The sequence below is a fragment of the Microcaecilia unicolor genome, chromosome 3 (assembly GCF_901765095.1).
Source record: "Microcaecilia unicolor chromosome 3, aMicUni1.1, whole genome shotgun sequence".
In the NCBI taxonomy this organism is placed as follows: Eukaryota; Metazoa; Chordata; class Amphibia; order Gymnophiona; family Siphonopidae; genus Microcaecilia; species Microcaecilia unicolor.
Genome location: NC_044033.1, coordinates 442,913,394 through 442,934,000, shown reverse-complemented (window position 1 = coordinate 442,934,000; position 20,607 = coordinate 442,913,394). Strand labels below are relative to the sequence as shown.

Genomic DNA, 20,607 nt, shown 5'->3' with positions numbered 1-20,607 from the left:
TTTATGCTTATGTTTGTTATACAAGGAAGGAGAATAGAGAGGGTACCGTATTTTTCGGACTATAAGATGCACCGGACCATAAGACGCACCTAGGTTTTAGAGGAGGGAAATAGGAAAAATTTTTTTTTCCTTTTTCCCTCCTCTAAAACCTAGGTGCTCCGGTGAGTCTTGTCCGAATCCCTCCCTCCAAGTTCGGGATCACCGTCAGGGTTACCTCCTCCCCCCCGGCCCTGTCACCACCTCTCCCCTTACTCACGCGATCTTCCCTGGTGGTCTAGTGACGTCGGGGCAGGAAAGAGCCCCCTCTTTCCTGCCCAGCACGCTGCTCTCCATCCTCCTGTATGCACTGCTGCCTGACAGTCTCGGCGAGATTCAAAATGGCCGCCGAGAATTGAAGTCTCGGCGGCCATTTTGAATCTCGCCGAGACCGTCAGGCTGCATACAGGAGGATGGAGAGCAACGCGCTGGGCAGGAAAGAGGGGGCTCTTTCCTGCCCCGACGTCACTAGACCATCAGGGAAGATCGCGTGAGTAAGGGGAGAAGTGGTGACAGGGCCGGGGGGGGGGGGGGGGGGAGGAGGTAACCCTGACGGCGATCCCGAACTCGGAGGGCGGGCGGCCTGCCAGCCAGCCAGCCAGCCAAATCTACCTTCAGACTATAAGACGCACCCCTCATTTTCCTCCCAAATTTGGGGGGAAAAAGTGCGTCTTATAGTCCAAAAAATACAGTAATTGCCTTAGACCCCCTTTCTACATGGGGACCGTAGGCCCACCTGAAGCTGAGGAATATACACCCTGCTGGTGGACTTTTAGGTCTCTTACCGATTTTTTCCATGGGCCCTATTATGTTTAACACCAGCTTTGGTAGTTGAACAGCTCTTTGGTTAGAGGGGTTAATTCTAACCACTGCCCCTGCCCTATGAATTCTTGCTGAAGCCATGTGGAACAAACAGTTGGGCTATGGCTCTGGGTCCACCCCATTTCTCTGCCCATATATAATGTTATTGGTTTTGTCCTTTGTGTATGATCAGACAGGCAAGGGACTAATGGGGTGTGTGTGATCAGATGCTGGATAGCTTGGGACAACTTCTCTATCTTTATGTATTAGGATTTAGCCGAGATTGGGTGGCAGAGCCCGTAGTGGGAGAAGGGGATAGTGCTGGGCAGACTTATACGGTCTGTGCCAGAGCCGGTGGTGGGAGGTGGGGCGGCAGGGATAGTGCTGGGCAGACTTATACAGTCTGTGCCCTGAAAGGGACAGGTACAAATCAAGGTAAGGTATACACAAAAAGTGGCACATATGAGTTTATCTTGTTGGGCAGACTGGATGGACCGTGCAGGTCTTTTTCTGCCGTCATCTACTATGTTACTATGAGCTTTTGGGGACTAAAGTCTACTTTGTCAGTGTCCTTAAACTTGTGCCTTAATAAATTGGTTAGTCTGCAGAATGTTACCTGCCTCTGTCATTTTCTATGGTTTTTTCGCCATCTAGTGGTAAATGCTTTAAAGTTCAATCTAGAGTAGAGAGGTGTGGTAGCCGTGTTAGTCCACTTTTAAAGGTAATAAATAGAAATAAAACAAAATAAAACATGGAAAAGAAAATAAGATAATACCTTTTTTATTGGACATAACTTAATACATTTCTTGAATAGCTTTCGAAGGTTGCCCTTCTTTGTCAGATCAGAAATAAGCAAATGTTGGTAGATGACAGTATATATAAGTGAAACATCAAAGCATTTCAGTGACAGTCTAACAGGATGGGGGTGGATAGGTGAGAGACAGGAAGAGTCGGGTGGATGAGGGACAGGGAGATATGCATGGAGATAGGAGGGTGACAAAGCAGTACAATGTTATGGTTTATAATGTCGCCTTCAGCACCTAATCACCATACCTCTATTCAGGAAATCTAGACTGCCCTAACTTGACATTTCGTCCTTTAGATTGTAAGCTCCTTTGAGCAGGGACTGTCATTCATTGTTAAACTGTACAGCGCTGCATAACCCTAGTAGCGCTCTAGAAATGTTAAGTAGTAGTAGTAGTAAAACCCAGATCTTTGTTAAGTCCTGTCTGGTGGGTGTCAAAATATTTAATCATTCTGATTTCAAAGGTCTTACATTCCTGTATTGTTTTAAAGTTCCCTTTCAGTATTCTTACCATGAAATCACTGGTACAGTGTTCTGGTTTTGTAAAGTGCTGCCCCACAGAGGTGACATCCTGATTGGTACTAGCATTTTTCATATGGTGTCTATGTAAATTAAATCTCTTCTTTAGCACCTGACTTGTTTCTCCAATGTAGCAGCCTTCGTTGCATTTTTTACACTGAATGATATATACCACATTGGAAGATGAGCACGTGAAAGATTCCTTAATGTTAAATATTTTTCCTTTGTGAATGACTGTGGGGTCCTGTGAAATGTTTTGGCATAGTTTGCAGCTGGATATATTGCAAGGATGTGTGCCATTCTCTTCTTTTTGAGTCTGTGTTGGGAGCTTCTAATTAGCTTGTGTTTTAAGTTGGGTGGCTGTCGGAAGGCCAGCACTGATGGGGTTGGAAATATCTCTTTCAGTACTTCATCCTCCTGGAGTAGAGGCTGTAGATCTTTTATGATTTTTCTTAATTTTTCCAGCTCTGGGTTGTATGTCACTATAAGGGGGATTCTGTCTGTGGCTTTTTTTTTCTTTGTACTGTAGCAGATTTTCCCTGGGTGTTTTGAGGGAGGAGGCAATATTCTTGGAGATTATTTTGGGGTTGTAGCCTTTCTGTTCGAAGGATGCAGTCAGGATTTCAAGGTGTCTGTCTCTGTCCCCTGGGTCAGAGCAGATACGGTGGTATCTTGTTGCTTGACTGTAAATAATGGATCTTTTTGTATGTGAAGGGTGGAAGCTGGAGTTGTGGAGGTAGCTGCATTTATCTGTGGGTTTCTTGTATATGGATGTTTGTATATAGCCATCACTGATTGAGACTGTGGTGTCCAAAAAATTGGCTTTTTCTGGGGAGTAGTCAATTTTGAATCTGATTGTAGGATGGTATGTATTGAAGGAATTGTAAAATTGTTTCAGAGTTTCTTCCCCCTCGGTCCAAATCATATAAATATCATCGATGTACCAGTAGTATTTTAGGGGTTTGGTCTGGTATGTATTCAGAAATTTCTCTTCCAGCTCAGCCATAAAGAGGTTGGCATATTGGGGTGCTGTCCTGGTGCCCATCGCAGTGCCTATTATTTGTAGACAGACATCATTGTTATCATTTCCACTTTAACAATGATATCTATCTACAAATAATGGGCACTGCGATGGGCACCAGGATAGCACCCTAGAAAATACCCGCCTCAAGGGAATGACACTGGTAGCAAAATTAAAATGACCAACTAACAATTGAATTTCCTTCAATGTAATCTTTTGCTTAGAATAAGCCAAATCAATCTCCTCCCGTAGTGCTACAATTTTTTCTTTAGGAAGGCAAGATTCCATTTTTACAGAATCCAATTCAATTCCTAAGAAAATCTACGTAGTAGTCAGCCCATCAGTCTTATCCGATGCAAGAGGAACACCCAACTCCTCTGCCACACAATGAAAAGCGGACATCAAGGCAGCACACTGACCCAAATTATTAGGTCCTTCAAACAAAAATCATCAAGATAATGCACGATCAAATCAATCCCACTGACCTGCACAACTACCCAATATAAAAATGAGGAAAAGGATTCAAAATAAGTTCAAGAAATTGAACACCCCATGGGCATACACTTATCAAAATAATACCTACCCTCAAATTCAAATCCAAGCAAATAAAATGCCATGGGATGTACCGGCAATAAACGAAATGCTGCCTCAATATCCACCTTACCCATCAAAGCACCAACTCCCAAACTTTTTAGCAACTGAATGGCCTGTTCGAAACTAGCATACTGCACCTTACACAAATCATGATCAATAAATGAATTAACACTATAACCATCCGGATATGATAAATTATGAATCAGCCGAAAAGTACCTGGATCTTTTTTAGGTATCACACTTAATGGAGACATTACAAAATCATCTAATGGAGGTTCCGCAAATGGTCCCACTATACGTCCCAGACGCAATTCCTTTGACAATTTCTCTCTCACCACCTCAGAGTACTGTAACACTGATCTTGAATTCCTACATTGATGAGATCAAACAAAATAAAACATGGAAAATAAATTCCTACATTGATGAGATAATGATGGGCCTTCAAAAGGGATGGGAAACCCTTAAAAAACCCCAACCCAAAGTAAATAAGCATCCCCACCATTTGGATACCTAGTTAAACACCTACTCAAACCTGAAAGCTTAATGGGGGAAGGGGCCTTGCGATCCTAAACCCTGTCTACCAGCACCTCCTCCTCAAAACTGCTTCCCATCCATGGGTCCACCACTTTGGCACTTAAATGCAGAGTGGGCTCCTTGACAGTAGCTACAGCAGTGCAGAAGCGACAGGAGGGGCGACTACACCGGCCTGTATTAAATTGGAAGCATGCATTGTTTGCCAAGCTCCCCCATGAACCCACCCCACTGCCTCAAAAATCTCCTGCTCCCGAAGACCCAGCAATACCTGACCAAACTCCTCTGACGCCCCTGCTGCCTGTAAAGGGGCCACTACCTGACCAGGAGAATCCGGCAGAGGCCCCAGAACGAAAGGGAAAATTGCCCGAAGGGGTCAAATTAGCAATCCATAAATCAACATCCCATACTGCCCAATTGTCTGATTTATCATGAGCCATACTCCTTCGAAAATACTTGTCATAATTAAGCCATGATCAGCCCCCATATGTTTTATAAACTCTCAAAATCAAATCTGAATAACTTAATAATCCCGGGTAAAGGGCAGGTTTCACAGACCCCAGAACACTTGCAAATACATGAAAACCCATCAACCCATTCAAAATTGTCTTTGGAACCCTCCCTTTTTTCTTTTTTACTTCTCTCTCACTATCCTTAACTTTATTACCCTCCTGATCACATGCTAAAAGGGCAGATAAGTCTATATATCTACCCTTTAAAATTCTTTGACGCCATTTCTATGTAATATAACAATCCAAATGAGCAATGGCGTATAACGTATGACCCTGACGTGACACATCAGGAGTGTTCTTCCTAACAGCCGCTTCTACCTCTTGGCCAGGTCCATCCCTAGACACATGACCTACCGACTCCATATCAGAGGACGAAGAAGACAAATTACCTGTTGAATCCCAGGACTTGCAGTGGGTTAGCAGCCACCCCACGCCGCTGTCTCTTCTCAAACTCCAGCCACCGCACAACATGTCGTAAACTACGCAAAAACTTCCTATTCCTCAGCTTCCTCCACAATCCTCTACTGAAAGTGCCTCTTGAATGCCCTTCAGCCCTTACTGACTGCTCCCCACCTTGATCCACCCCCTCACACCAACTTCTAAAATATTAAATAAATCATTTAATAACTCACCAGATACTCTCCCTGCTGAAGGGCCCTTCAAGGGATCCTCAACTCACAGTCCGGACCACCACCTCCAGTCCCCCTTACCACTGGAATCACCGAAATGGTGGGAGAACTCTGCTCTACCGCACTTGACCTTGATTGAGCCTTAGAAAATACACCAGACTGACCCTTTTTATTCATCAGCGATCTAGACCGAACAGAAGCCTAAGCACCCCCCACCGGAACCACCACACTCCTATAGCCACCACAGGACTTGACCCCAGACTGTTTTCCACGGCCCTTACCTCCCCCCTTCCCTTGACCCCCTCCCATACCAGATTTCCCAGGAGCCATTACCCACACCAGCAAATAATATATATATAAACTTAAAACTAATTCTCCAATTAATATCCTAAAATAAATAACCAATACCCACAAAGAATAAAATACCCACCCCCTCAAATAAATCCTTTAACCCTGTAATCAATCCACACTTACCCCACAAAACCATAGAACTCTAACCAGCACTGCTCTTCAATCAATTCTCCAGGCACAGGGAATAATAAATACTGTCACCGCCGCCTTGCAGCTCAGCCCTTCAGCCACACTGCTGCACCGCCCTCAATTCCCAAGGCTGGTAAGAAGATGCACAGCTGCACTGCTGCACTACCACGGCCGCGATCCCCTCACCCAGATGGAAACCGGAAGTAATAATAAAACTGAAGCCCTATTGCCTCCGCCGATCCAAAATAGCAGCTGCCAACCCAAGAAATGTCAGGTAAGTTAAACCACCGAAATAACCATAGAAAATTCTCTAAAATCCTCTCACAAAATTTCCTAACCACCCCAGCCACCCACACCCGCTCCTGCCCACCCAAAGATTAACAAAAAAATGCCATAACCTTTCAGCTTTCCCCAAGCCATCTCCATGCCAACCACCAATCAAACACCATTCATAATCCTCCAATCCGCTTCTTTCTACTTGCTATACTACTATAATGTACCATTAACCCTTTCAACCCTTCCTTCCCATTCCTCCTTTCTTACCCACCCCTCCCTCCCCACCTTTTCCATACCTATTATCCATCCATTCCTTCCTCTGACTCAGTCAATGTTATACACCCTCACAGTCAAAACTGTGGGGTCCCCTTATAAGTGAAGTGCTGCAAAGATTAGTTCTTGGTCTGATTCTTTTAAACATTTTTGTAACTGATATTCCAGAAGGGCTATCCGGTTAGGTTTGCCTCTTTGCAAATGATACCAAAATTTGCAATAGAGTAGACACCCCTGATTGTGTGGCTAACATGAGGAAAGACCTACCAAAGCTTGAAGAACTGTCCAGAATTTGGCAGCTAAGATTTAATGCTAAAAAATGCAAGGTCATGAATTTGGGCTGCAAAAACTGAGGAAGTGGTACCATTTACGGGGTAAAGAACTTACATGCATGAAAGAAGAGCCATACTTGGATGTGATCATATGTGATGATCTTAAGGTAGCCAAACAGGTAGAAAAAGCGATGGTAAAAGCCAGAATAATGCTTGAATATATAAGGAAAGAAATGGAAAGCAGGAAAAAGGATATATTAATGCCTCTGTACGAGTCTCTGGTGAGACCTCATTTATAGTACTGTGTATAGTTCTGGGAACTTGTGGAGAAACAATTTGGGTTGTTGCTGGTCTATATTGTTGGAGCTCATATGCCTTGTTCTTTTCTATCACCCTCCAGGAAGCTGGTCTGCCTTGGAAAGCTGTTTTTCTGACTTCCTTTCAAATATTTGTGTTTAGTTTGCTAATGTTTTATTAGTAGGTGATATTAATTTGCATCTTGATAACCCAAGGGATATTAAGACAAAGAGCTTACTTGATTTTCTTGCTTCCTAGTGATTCCTTCTGCCACATTCCCAATCCTTCACATTATGTGTCATCTGCTGGACCTGCTGGCATGTAGAACTGTACATATGGAGAATTTTTTTAACTGGGTGACCCATCCTGGTGCCATGTCTTTTGGTTAGACTATAAGTCTCTAAAGTTCACTCTTTACTGGAGGGAAGCTACTAGATCTTTTCAGTCCACTGTCATCTCTCCTCCTTTTAAATCAAGAAGCAGAATTGATCCTGTAAAATTCTGGTCTGGAATCCTTGATAGTCCACAGCTTCCAGATGCAGGAAGTGAGGATTTCCTGTATAAGTGGGATGAGTTATGCATTTCTACCCTGGATAGTATGGCTCCCATCAAAGTTTAGCCCAAACTCACCCATATGGTGTTACCCTGGTACAATCAAGATATTCTCCTCCCAAAGAGGCAGTAAAATTAGAGAGAATGTGGTCCAGATATAAATCTGACAAGAACAAAATACTTTGGAGGAAGGCTATAATGGATTGTAAGAAAAAGATGGTAGAAGCTAAAACCCTCTACTATAAAGTGCAAATTAGTTGCAATCACTTAAATGCCCATAAGCTCTTTAGCCTTCATAATAGGCTTCTGTTGACTGAAAACGTAACATCAGTAACTGTAGCCATATCCTTTGCTAATCAATTAGCCACATACTTTGAACAAAAAGTAACTAAAATTAGGGGGACTGTACTGCAAATTAAGGTCACTATCAATCTTGCATGAAGCAGCCTCGTCTGGATGATGGTATTGCAGTTGACTGACTTGTGGTCCTCCTTTTTGCTACCCACTCATGAGACTGTCAAATCCTTTCTCAAAAAGTATTCTTCTTCACATTGCCTTCTGGATGCTTGTCCGAGTTATTTATTAAAAACTTCACCAACAGAATTCATTGACCTTCTTCAAGCTCATATCTCATTTATGCTGACTCATTCTTACAAGGTTCTAAAAACCAAAATATATTGAGATACATGCAAGACCAATCTTAAGACATACCTCTTCAAGGATTCTTTTAATTAATTCCACCAGCCTCTGGCAGTTCACACACAAACCCCAGGTGCAGACCCTGACTACACAGACATAGCCTTCTTGTATTTTACCCCCCACCCCATCACACACCTGTCAGTTCCTTTCTTTAGCCTTCTCTTGTCTTGTCAATCACCACATGATCATTTTTTTTAGCCTGTAATCTGCTCAGATAGTTTGCCTGTTGGGTGGGAGAGTAAATCTCAAATAAACTTGAAACTTGAATTAAAAGGTAAGCAAGAGGGTTAATAGTTTAGGATTTAATACAGATATTTCAAATTCAATTCCTTTGATTTTCTGAAAGGTCAGATGTTCCAAACACCTAAATGAAATAATAGGTCTGCAATTGTTTTTTAAATTTGGCCAAGGAATCAATAGTTCTAAATTGTCTGGAAACTGATTCCAAAGTGTAGGAACAACCTAAAAAAAGGCACTGACCCATATCAATGCCCAATGTGCCTCTAAAAGTGATGGAACCACCAATCTACATTGGGACATTGATCTTAAGGTCCTTGTGCGTATATATAGAATAGTTAAAGAGCTCAAATTTGGAGTCATATTTTCGTAAAATGCTTTGTGTCAATATAAACAATTTAAATTGAATGCAAAACTTGATGGTTAACCAATGGAATTTTAACCTGTTCCTTGAGAAATCCAAAGGTCACTATTCCATCCTCATCCTCCTCAACCTATCCGCCGCTTTTGACACTGTCAATCACAATTTACTTCTTGCCACACTGTCCTCATTTGGGTTCCAGGGCTCCATCCTCTCCTGGTTCTCCTCTTATCTCTCCCACCGTACCTTCAGAGTACATTCTCACCCCCATCCCGCTCTCTGTTGGAGTTCCTCAGGGATCTGTTCTTGGACCCCTTCTTTTTTCAATTTACACCTCTTCCCTGGGCTCCCTGATCTCATCTCATGGCTTCCAATATCATCTCTATGCTGATGACACCCAGCTTTACCTCTTCACACCAGACATCACTGTGGAAACCCAGGCCAAAGTATCGGCCTGCTTATCCGACATTGCTGCCTGGATGTCCAACCACCACCTGAAACTGAACATGGCCAAGACCGAGCTTATTGTCTTCCCACCCAAACCCACTTCTCCTCTTCCTCCACTCTCTATTCTCAGTTGATAACACCCTCATCGTCTCTGTCTCATCTGCCTGCAACCTCGGAGTCATCTTCGACTCCTCCCTCTCCTTCTCTGCGCATATCCAGCAGATAGCCAAGACCTGTCGCTTCTTCCTCTATAACATCTGCAAAATTTGCCCTTTCCTCTCTGAGCACACCACCCAAACTCTCATCCACTCTCTCATTACCTCTCGCCTTGACTACTGCAACCTACTCCTCACTGGCCTCCCACTTTGCCATCTATCCCCCCTTTAGTCCATCCAGAATTCTGCTGCACGTCTTATCTTCCGCCTGGACCGATATACTCATATCACCCCTCTCCTCAAATCACTTCACTGCCTTCCGATCAGGTACCGCATACAGTTCAAGCTTCTCCTACTAACCTACAAATGCACTCGATCTGCAGCCCCTCCTTACCTCTCTACCCTCATCTCCCCTTATGTTCCTACCCGTAACCTCCTCTCTCAAGACAAATCCCTCCTTTCAGTACCCTTCTCCACCACCGCCAACTCCAGACTCCGCCCTTTCTGCCTCACCTCACCCCATGCTTGGAATAAACTTCCTAAGCCCATATGCCAGATCCCCTCCCTGCCCATCTTCAAATCCTTGCTCAAAGCCCACCTCTTCAATGTCGCCTTCGGCACCTAACCACTATTCAAGAAATCTAGACTGCCCCAACTTGACATTTCGTTCTTTAGATTGTAAGCTCCTTTGAGCACGGACTGTCCCTTTTTGTTAAACTGTACAGCGCTGTGTAACCCTAGTAGCGCTCTAGAGATGTTAAGTAGTAGTAGTAGGTTACATGATCATATTTATGAGTATTTTCTAGAAGTTTTATTGCTGCATTTTGCAAAGTTTGCAGATGTTTAAGAGTTGAAGCAGGTAAGCCTAAATAGGTTACATTACCATAATTGAGACAGGAGATTAACCAAGTATGAAGCAAAGTGTGCAGATTTGATGCGGTCAGCATAAATGGGCCATACCTGTGTGTGGCGCATGGGTGTATCATGGGAGTTCTGCCTAGCAAATTGAACTTATAGAATATATAGGTGTGCCAATAAACACCAGACATTGAACTTGTGTAAGTGATCATACCTAAATTTTGGAATGACAAATTGGATTTGCACTAATAGTCTAAAATGGGTTAGGTGTGCCCTAAAACCATTATTTATTTATTTGTTACATTTGTACCCCACATTTTCCTACCTATTTGCAGGCTCAATGTGGCTTACATAGTACTGTAAAGGCATTCGCCAGTCAGTTGATAACAAATACAAGGTTGTATTGTGGTCAAATGAGGTAGGTGTGTGTCAGGTACCGTGAAGGACGTATGGAATGAAGATTGTATATTGTCCAGTACGATCATTGGTTGAGCTGTGTTGCTGGACGTGGGGATTTACGTTGGATTGGTGAGGTAAGCCTTTTTGAAGAGGTTGGTTTTTAGTGATTTTCTGAAGTTTAGGTGGTTATGGATTGTTTTTACAGCTTTTGGGAGTCCATTCCATAATTGTGTGCTTACGTAGGAGAAGGTGGATGCGTAAGTTGTTTTGTATTTAAGTCCTTTACAATTTGGGTAATGTAAGTTTAGGTATGATTATAGAATTGCCACTATAGTTTCTGTTGGTGGGATAAATGATTTAACAGCTTTTTTTTATAGAATCCTTTAATACATTCAATTAGGCATAAATCTCTTAATTTACATTAAATATTTTTCCATAGGTTTTATTTGCAACAGATGACTGGTTTGCAGTAGCAGAGAACCTTTTAAAGGTAAAGTTGATGATATTCTCTGATTTGTACATCTGGAGTATATATTGTGGTCATCTTACAACACTGGTTCATAAACTTGTTATGGGGACACATCTAACTTGAGGGTTTTTTCAGGACTTCTATGATGAACATGCATGAAGTAGATTTGCATAGATTGGCAATTCTGAAAACCAATCTAAAATAGGTGTAGATTCATGACAGGGCTGAGAAACATTTTCTTAAAGGGACATTGCCATATTTCATAACAAGGGAATGTCTCACAGTTCTTTACACTCATCCAATAGCATCACTATAGACACAACTACATCCATAGCCTCGGGTACAATTTTCATGGCAAGCCCTCTTGAACAGGGAAATAACTTGTCTACCTGATTCTAATTCACCTTCAGCTCAGATTTGGAATAGGCAAATAATTAAAATGTAAAATCCAGTCCATCGTTTTTAATCTCTTCCTCTTCTATCTAAATAACTTTTGGGTCAGACTCCAAATTTACAGCCTTCTCAATTTCTGTAGTTAACTTTGAAGTTAACTGCACAAATCATTTTGAATATCGACCTGATCAAATATTAATTCATATTTAATTGTCATGATTATGACTATGACTCATCTGCTGTAGTTACCCTTTTGTAAATGAGCATGCTTGAAACCAACATCCTAAAACATTTTTTCTGCAGAGACAGGATCCAGAATTTAAAGCAGATTTATTTACTGAGTTTGGCAAGCGGATGGATGGATGGGAGACGAGAAGAAAAAGGATTCCAGGTAATACATGTGCAGATAAATAAGAAAGTATTGCGGCTGTACATTATCATTGTAGGGGGTCAATGTTTAGGATTTATTCAGGTAGGAACAGATCCTACCCAAATAATTCCCGCTCATGAAGTCTAATCCATAGTTAAAATGGCATTTACCCAGATACTACTGCTCAAAATCTGGGCAGACTGCTCTGGCATTTTCTGATTAGTGCCAGGGTGATTCGGAGGCAGTGTTGGAATAGAGTCAGAAGTTATCCTGATACTACTGATATTAACTTAGGACAGAGAAAAGGCTGTCCTAGGTTCACTGGGTAGCTATCCTCAGTGTTACCTGGGTAATTCCCAGTGGCCACCCAAGACCCAGAAATTCAGCGCCAGCGCCAGCTATGCCTAGCACTGGATATCTTGATCTAATTCAGCTGAATATTGACTGTGCAATTTTTTTTCCATATTTTATTAAAGTTTTTTTTTCAAAACATAAAACAGACAGAAAATCAAACAATATCAACAATCCATGGCAAATAAAAGAAGCCAAAATAAAAGAACAGAGCATTATCGGCGTTCCATCCTTAGATACCAGCATGCCTCTGCTTCCTGACTGTGCGATTTTTAATAATTAGGAATAAATTTTTATATTAATTTTCTGTTTTTTTAACCATATTTTATCATAGGAATTCTTCATCATGAAAATGTTTATTAGCAAAAGTTGTAACTGTAGTCTCTACCTTTCATCTTAGAGGAGAAACATCCTCAGTTTGTTCAAAGATGTTTTTTCATTTTCAAGGTTATAATATATATAACATCCCTTTAATAAAGGCTTCTTATTAATTATCCAAGCGATGACACTTTTCAAAACGGAACTTATATACCGTATGCACTCAAATGAAGAGATTTTAAAATATTTATTCTTGCCGAGATAACAGATATGTGAAAGGTTTTAAGCAGCTTTTAATATTTACTTTTATATATTTAATTACATGAACATTTATTCAAATCAATGAACACTGCTGCCTGTGGTATCTCTTTAGCTCTAAGGGGCCCTTTTACTAAAACTTACTATTAGTGTGTGCTAAAGGACATTAGCATGTGCTAAGTGCTATGTGGCTATAGGTATAACATAGGACATATAAGGGGTAATATTCTACTGGAGACATTTTTTTAAAAATGCTGACCATGGCTGACTAATGGGTCAGTTTACTAAGCTATGGTAAAAACCGGCCTGCGGTAGTGTGGGTGTGTGTTTTGGGCTTGTGCTGGGCCCTTTTTTTTTTTTAGGAAAAAGGACTTTTTTAATGGGCCAGGAAATGGGCATGTGGTGAAATTAAATTTATTTATGTTACATTTGTACCCCGTGCTTTCCCACTCATGGCAGGCTCAATGCGGCAGGCAACGGAGGGTTAAGTGACTTGCCCAGAGTCACAAGGAAGTGCCTATGCCAGGAATCAAACTCAGTTCCTCAGGACCAAAGTCCACCACCCTAACCACTAGGCCACTCCTCCACACTAGCACACACCTATTTGCAGCCTGAATACTTACCACCATCCACTGACTTAGCGGTAAGGGCTCACATGTTACCCATGTGGTAACCATGCAGCACACGCCAACTGCTGATTACTGCCAGGAACGTCCCCCTGAGGTAGAAAATTATTTTCTACCACGGGATTTGGCACGCACCAAACTCAGAATTACTACTGGGTGCACTCACTAGCCTGGCAGTAGTGCCAATATGGCATGGGATACCCACGCATGCGCTAAGTGCTATGTGGCTATAGGTATAACATAGGACATATAAGGGGTAATATTCTACTGGAGACATTTTTTTAAAAATGCTGACCATGGCTGACTAATGGGTCAGTTTACTAAGCTATGGTAAAAACCGGCCTGCGGTAGTGTGGGTGTGTGTTTTGGGCTTGTGCTGGGCCCTTTTTTTTTTTTAGGAAAAAGGACTTTTTTAATGGGCCAGGAAATGGGCATGTGGTGAAATTAAATTTATTTATGTTACATTTGTACCCCGTGCTTTCCCACTCATGGCAGGCTCAATGCGGCAGGCAACGGAGGGTTAAGTGACTTGCCCAGAGTCACAAGGAAGTGCCTATGCCAGGAATCAAACTCAGTTCCTCAGGACCAAAGTCCACCACCCTAACCACTAGGCCACTCCTCCACACTAGCACACACCTATTTGCAGCCTGAATACTTACCACCATCCACTGACTTAGCGGTAAGGGCTCACATGTTACCCATGTGGTAACCATGCAGCACACGCCAACTGCTGATTACTGCCAGGAACGTCCCCCTGAGGTAGAAAATTATTTTCTACCACGGGATTTGGCACGCACCAAACTCAGAATTACTACTGGGTGCACTCACTAGCCTGGCAGTAGTGCCAATATGGCATGGGATACCCACGCATGCGCTAAGTGCTATGTGGCTATAGGTATAACATAGGACATATAAGGGGTAATATTCTTCTGGAGACATTTTTTAAAAATGTGACCATGGCTGGCTAAGGGGTCGGTTTACTAAGCCGTGTAAAAACTGACCTGCATTAGTGTGGGCATGTGCTGGGCCATTAGCCCTCCCCAACCTTAGTAAAAAGGCCCCTAAGTTAGCCAGTGATATTCATTGCTGGGCCATGTGCAAGTCCTGGCACTGAACATCTGGGGCTAACTATCCTGTTTGCTAGCCACAAGAGCTTATGCAGGTCTTGGCTGATATTTAGCCAAGGCCCACATAAGACAGTTGTGCAGGCCCATGCTGAATATCGCCTGCGACATTAACAAACCTCCTCTCCTGGAAAATTCCCCCCAATCCTCCCCCATCTGGCTAGGCCCTCCAAGCTTGTATAGCTCCCTGGTAGTCCAGTGGGGGTAATGGGGGCAGGAGCGAACCTCATTTGCTGAGTCCTGCCTTTAGCGACAGCATCTTCAAAATGGCTGCCACAACCTTTTGCAGCAGCCTCGTGGTACTACTGCAGTACTGTAAGGCGGTCACGAGAGGTCGCTGCAGTCATTTTGAAGATGCCACTAGGGGCAGGTATGAATCCCACTTGCTTCTGTCGCTATTGTCATCATCTTGAAAATGTGGCTCTTCCCCAGTGCCACCCCCTGTACCACCCCTGACCTGTCCATTTTTAAAAATGGACAATCAGAGTCAATATTCAGCAGTTTTGCCTGGTTAAGTAGCATTGAAGATCAATGTTTGGGCAGCCAGGAGCAATTTAAACAGGCCAGAATCTCTTCTGCCCGCTTAAATTGCTTTGAATATTGGGTGGACAGCATTCAGAGCGTGCTAATTGTGTTAGTGCTCACTAAGCTATAGTAAAAGGGCCCCTAAGAATGGGAAATAACAATTTATGATCATTTTTCTTTCTAAATAGGAGGCGGTGTTTCCAAATTCATTTTTTGGAACTAAAAAAAGATAATAAAAAAAGGCCGAATTTGTGAGCATACTAGAAATGGGTTGGAGAGCAGGAAAGACCCGAGTAAGGATGTGCTAAGTCCATTTACTAGTGGCGGAGCTTAAATAAAAGGACCCCTTTGTAAATGACAACAGATGAAGGCTACACTGAGAAATCTCTATTTATTCTTTCCTTGTCTATAAATATCAGTAGCAGTTTTTTTTTTTGGGGGGGGGTGGGGTGCAGCTGGCTGTGCGCTAGTACCAACACAGCCCGCTCACCTTGAATGGGCTGTGTTGGCAATGCCGCACAGAAGTGCACAGATCCTTAGGTGTCATTGCATAAAATGGGACCTGTGCTAAAATAGCATGAGTTAGTGGCAAAATAGCACATGTTGTTAACTACACTCCTATATGCTGATTGTTATCCTTGGTAATATATGAAGAATATTAATTATACAAACACTTTTTCTTTCGGTAGAAAATTCACTGTAGATTTTGTGTATTTCATCTGAAAATTAGGTTCATAAGCCCTTGAAATACAATATAGAATAACATTTCTGTATATTTTCTTTCACATATTAAAGCCAGTAAAAAAAGTCATATTTTGAATTATTTTTGTTATTTATTAGGTCATGACTGGTGTATCATTCAGCTGGGCGTACCAGGCATTATTCATGGGTTTGATGTAGACACACGGTTCTTCACTGGCAACTATGCTCCTCATGTGTCAATTCAGGCAGCAAGCCTGAAACAAGGTAATGATTTGGAGATCGAGTTCTAATGAGGCAGCCTGGGCAGAGAAATCATATTAATTTGTTAATTCTGTTTAAGTTTGGTTCAGTCCTGCAAGTGATAGAATGCCATCTGGGTTTAATTACTCAAATGTCTAGCTTTTGCTAGACTAGAGGTTAGAAAGGTCAGTGAGAAATAAAACTTTCTTTGTCCCTTTTTGAGTGATGGATTGTTAAGGCTGGTTCAAAGGCATTATTTACCACATCTGGATGCCATTCTACGTAAGGCATAGTGGATAATCTCGAGGGGATCAGCATGCAAGCTGTTTTAAAAGATTAGGCTGAATGCTGTTTAGAAGGAGATAGAGTAGATTTAAATAATTCTAGATAATTTAGATTTTGTCTTATAAGGAATTCTGATTTTTGCTTATTTTAAAATATGTTTTATTCTGTTTAATTAATAAGTTCTATTTCTCTATGTAAAATATCTTTTCAATTCAGTGTCTGACTTTCAAGTGAGATTTGTCTGCAGTTTAAGAGGTCATCATCTGGTTTGAATTATCCACAGTCCTAGCTAGGTGAAAGAGGTCAGGAAAAGTCAAGTCTTCTCCTTGATGGATTATAGCTAAGTGTAGGACTGGTCTCCTGAAAGTAATAACAAACCATGTCTGTGTGCCATTAAGTAAGATTGGCCCCTTAATGAACCCAGCTAGTTATGAAGTTAGCTGGGAATCTGAGAATTTAATAATAATAAAATGCAGGAGATAGGTGCCACATTGTCTAGTTTGAGAGGCCCCAGGTCATAGGTCAGTTTAGGAAATATCTCAAACCTATGTAACTGATATTTTTGAGTAAATGTGTAGAGATAATTAGTTCAAGACAGGGTAATCAATCTATTCTTTACCATCTGGTGACAAAGGGGGGCTAGAGGGGTTTAGGACCCTATATAAAGGAGAACAGAAGCAGCTTACGTTAGAAGAGAAGGAGCTGAGACGAGAAGGAACCAAGACAGGAGACACAAGACACAGAGAGCTAAGAGAAGGAGAGGGTTAGCGCTGATGTCCTACTTTGTTTGCTGGCAAATAAAGAAGATTCCTCTCTCATTCTGGTGTGTGGTGTTTGACTCCTGAAGTACCACAGATTCTGCTAACAATAGTGGTAATTCCTGCAACACTAAGATTGCTAATGTTTCCAGTTTTTTCAGCAAGATAGAATAGGTTTGATTAGCTGTGACTGTATGCGATAGCTGTTTGTTTTTCGTTGGAAGGAGAGATGTTCTGCTTATCTGCAGGACAATCTCTATAGCAAGAACATACAAAATACAGTTATGGAAATGAGCTATAGTGGTTAAATGAACTTCAACCAGCGTGGGCAGTTTGGAATTTAATGGCTCCTTTTACTAAGCGGTGGTAAGCTCAATGCGAGCTTACCGCTCGCTAAACACGGCGGTACTTCCCACCCCTAGCGTGCCATCATTTCCGGCTGGGTTAGCGTGGGAGCTCTTACTGCTACCTCAATGGGTGGCGTTAAGGGCTCCTCCCAAAATAGCCGTGTGGCAAATGCTTTACTTGCCGCGCAGTCATTTCCTGCAGGAAAGCAAGACTTCCTTTTTACCCCACTGCTGTAAAATGGGGCCTCAGTGTGCGTGAAAAATACGCATCAATGCCAGCGCAGGCCCCCTATTGCTGCAGCTTGGTAAAAGGGACCCTAAAAGTGCTAAAACAACTGGGCCACAGTAAACAGGTTTTTTGAAAATGCCATATAAGAAGACAGTGCTTTCCACTGGTTACTATCCCCCTAATTCTATAAGGCGCCCCTTTTACAAAGCATTGGTAAGCCCAATGTGGGCTTACCAAAAGCTAACCCAAAACTACCGCCAGTTCAGCATGGCCGCTGGCGGTAGTTCACCTCAGATCAGACGAAGAAGGGCTACCTTCGAAAACTAATCTAAAAATGTATTGAGTTAATCCAATAAAAAAAGATATCATCTTATTTTCTTTTCTGTGTTTTATTCTATTCTATTTCTATTGATTAAACATAATTGAAAAATTCCTTCCTCCCCAAACCACTGAAGATACTACAGAAAACAGGAGGCAGCAGCCTTCCCTTTCACCTCTTTTCAGATACTCCTGAGATGGATGGTATAAAGAAAGACTGACCTTTGCCCTGCAAGGGTAAACAAATTAGACTTGATGACATTCAGGAAATGTGGTCAGCAGAGTTGCCTGCTCCCCATGTGTCAGAGCTGCTGCTACAGCTTCTGTTGGACCTCACTCTATTATTGTTAAGGTGCTCTTGCACCTAGCAAAACAATGGTAGAGGGAAATTTGAACTATCAGTTTCTATATACAGAAGGGTTAAGACAGCTCTGAAGTAAGCAGGCCTGAAAGAGTGAAGGCTGTAGGTACAGTAGATGCATGTTCAGATACAATTCCAGCTTGCCATGGCATTCAGTAATAAACCATATAGCTTACAGGCTTCAATTGTGGGTTGGCACTCTGCCTGGGAAAACCATTCTGCCCTGAAATCTCCACACCATAGAAACTGAACATGTCACACACAGCAGCATAAATAAGGCTATCACACACAAAAGACAAACCAGGTATATACCGATAAAGCTAATTGAGAGAGAAAATCCATAGGTCTGTATGTTAAGGATATGGACTTTTCATGCCTTACACTGAAACATATGAGCTGACAGACACTAAAAAGTCAGTTTACATGTAATCTTCATTCTGAAGCTTCAGTCACCATTGCTGTTTGTTGGCTTCTACAACTCTTAAGAAGACATCGCTAATTAGGAAAAGTAGAAAGAGGCTTAAAAGCTTCACCCTAAAGGAGCTCCTGTTTTCAGGGCCGCCGAGAGGGGGGGCAGGGGGGACAAAATTCCCTGGGCCTGGGCCACCAAGGAGGGCCCGGCGCCGGAGTCTCTCGCCCTCTCCTGCTCCCAGGCCACTGGTGCCACAGTCCTGTCCCCGCCTGCCTACCCTTAGCTCCGTCTGTCGTCCAACACCCTGCATTAAAAAAAATCTCTAAAGCAGCAGCGCAGCGCCTTCTCTGTGAAAGCGGCAGATTGCCTCAGGCCACTAATACCTGGCAAGATCCCAAAAATGTACAAAACATTTTATACTGCTTATCCCAGAAATAGTGGATTTTCCCCGTCCATTTAATAATGGTCTATGGACTTTTCCTTTACGAAGCCGTCCAAACCTTTTTAAAACTCCGCTAAGCTAACCGCCTTTACCAGATTCTCTGGTAACGAATTCCAGAGTTTAATTACACGTTGAGTGAAGAAAAGGTTTCTCCGATTCGTTTTAAAATTTACTACATTGTAGCTTCATCGCATGCCCTCTAGTCCTAGTATTTTTGGAAAGCGTGAACAGACGCTTCACACCCACCCGTTCAACTCCACTCTTTATTTTATAGACCTCTATCATATCTCCCCTCAGCTGCCTTTTCTCCAAGCTGAAGAGCCCTAGCCGCTTTAGCCTTTCCTCATAGGGAAGTCGTCTTATCTCCTTTATCATTTTCGTCGCCCTTCTCTGCACCTTTTCTAATTCCACTATCAGGCATATTTTCAAAGCACTTAGCCTTCCAAAGTTCTATAGAAACCTATGGAACTTTGGAAGGCTAAGTGCTTTGAAAATATGCCTCTTTATCTTTTTTGAGATGCGGCAACCAGAATTGAACACAATATTCGAGGTGCGGTCGCACCATGGAGCGATACAAAGGCATTATAACAGCCTCATTTTTGTTTTCCATTCCTTTCCTAATAATACCTAACATTCTATTTGCTTTCTTAGTCGCAGCAGCACACTGAGCAGAAGGTTTCAACGTATCATCAACGACGACGATCCCTTTCTTGGTCCGTGACTCCTAATGTGGAACCTTGCATGATGTAGCTATAATTCGGGTTCAACTTTCCCACATGTATCACTTTGCACTTGCTCACATTAAAAATCATCTGCCATTTAGACGCCCAGTCTCCCAAGGTCCTCTTGTAATTTTTCACAATCCTCCCGCAATTTAACAACTTTGAATAACTTTGTGTCATCAGCAAATTTAATTACCTCACTAGTTACTCCAATCTCTAGGTCATTTATAAATAGGTTAAAAAGCAGCGGTCCTAGCACAGACCCCTGGGGAACGCCACTAACTACACTTCTCCATTGAGAATACTGACCATTTAACCCTACTCTCTGTTTTCTATCTTTTAACCAGTTTTTAATCCACAATAGAACACTACCTCCTATCCCATGACTCTCCAATTTCCTCTGGAGTCTTTCATTAGGTACTTTGTCAAACGCCTTCTGAAAATCCAGATACACAATATCAACTGGTTCCCCTTTATCAACATGTTTGTTCACCCCTTCAAAGAAGGTTTATTCCCTATATTCTTTACCACCGTTCTCATAGATGCAACTTCATCCAAAGCAGAAGATACAGTTCTATTCCAAATCTCAACCGCTTCATCCAC

At 42.3% G+C, this 20,607-nt stretch overlaps 1 protein-coding gene across 3 annotated transcripts in view; it reads left to right on the top strand.

The window, feature by feature from the left end:
* Positions 1 to 20,607, top strand: part of ALLC (allantoicase) — a 100,579-nt gene that overhangs the window by 11,236 nt on the left and 68,736 nt on the right. For all 3 annotated transcript variants that reach the window (XM_030198907.1, XM_030198908.1, XM_030198906.1), the window contains 3 exons: positions 11,194 to 11,244; positions 11,920 to 12,007; positions 16,029 to 16,154. In XM_030198907.1, the coding sequence (XP_030054767.1) occupies positions 11,194 to 11,244; positions 11,920 to 12,007; positions 16,029 to 16,154 (265 nt within the window). The remainder of the gene's footprint in view (positions 1 to 11,193; positions 11,245 to 11,919; positions 12,008 to 16,028; positions 16,155 to 20,607) is intronic.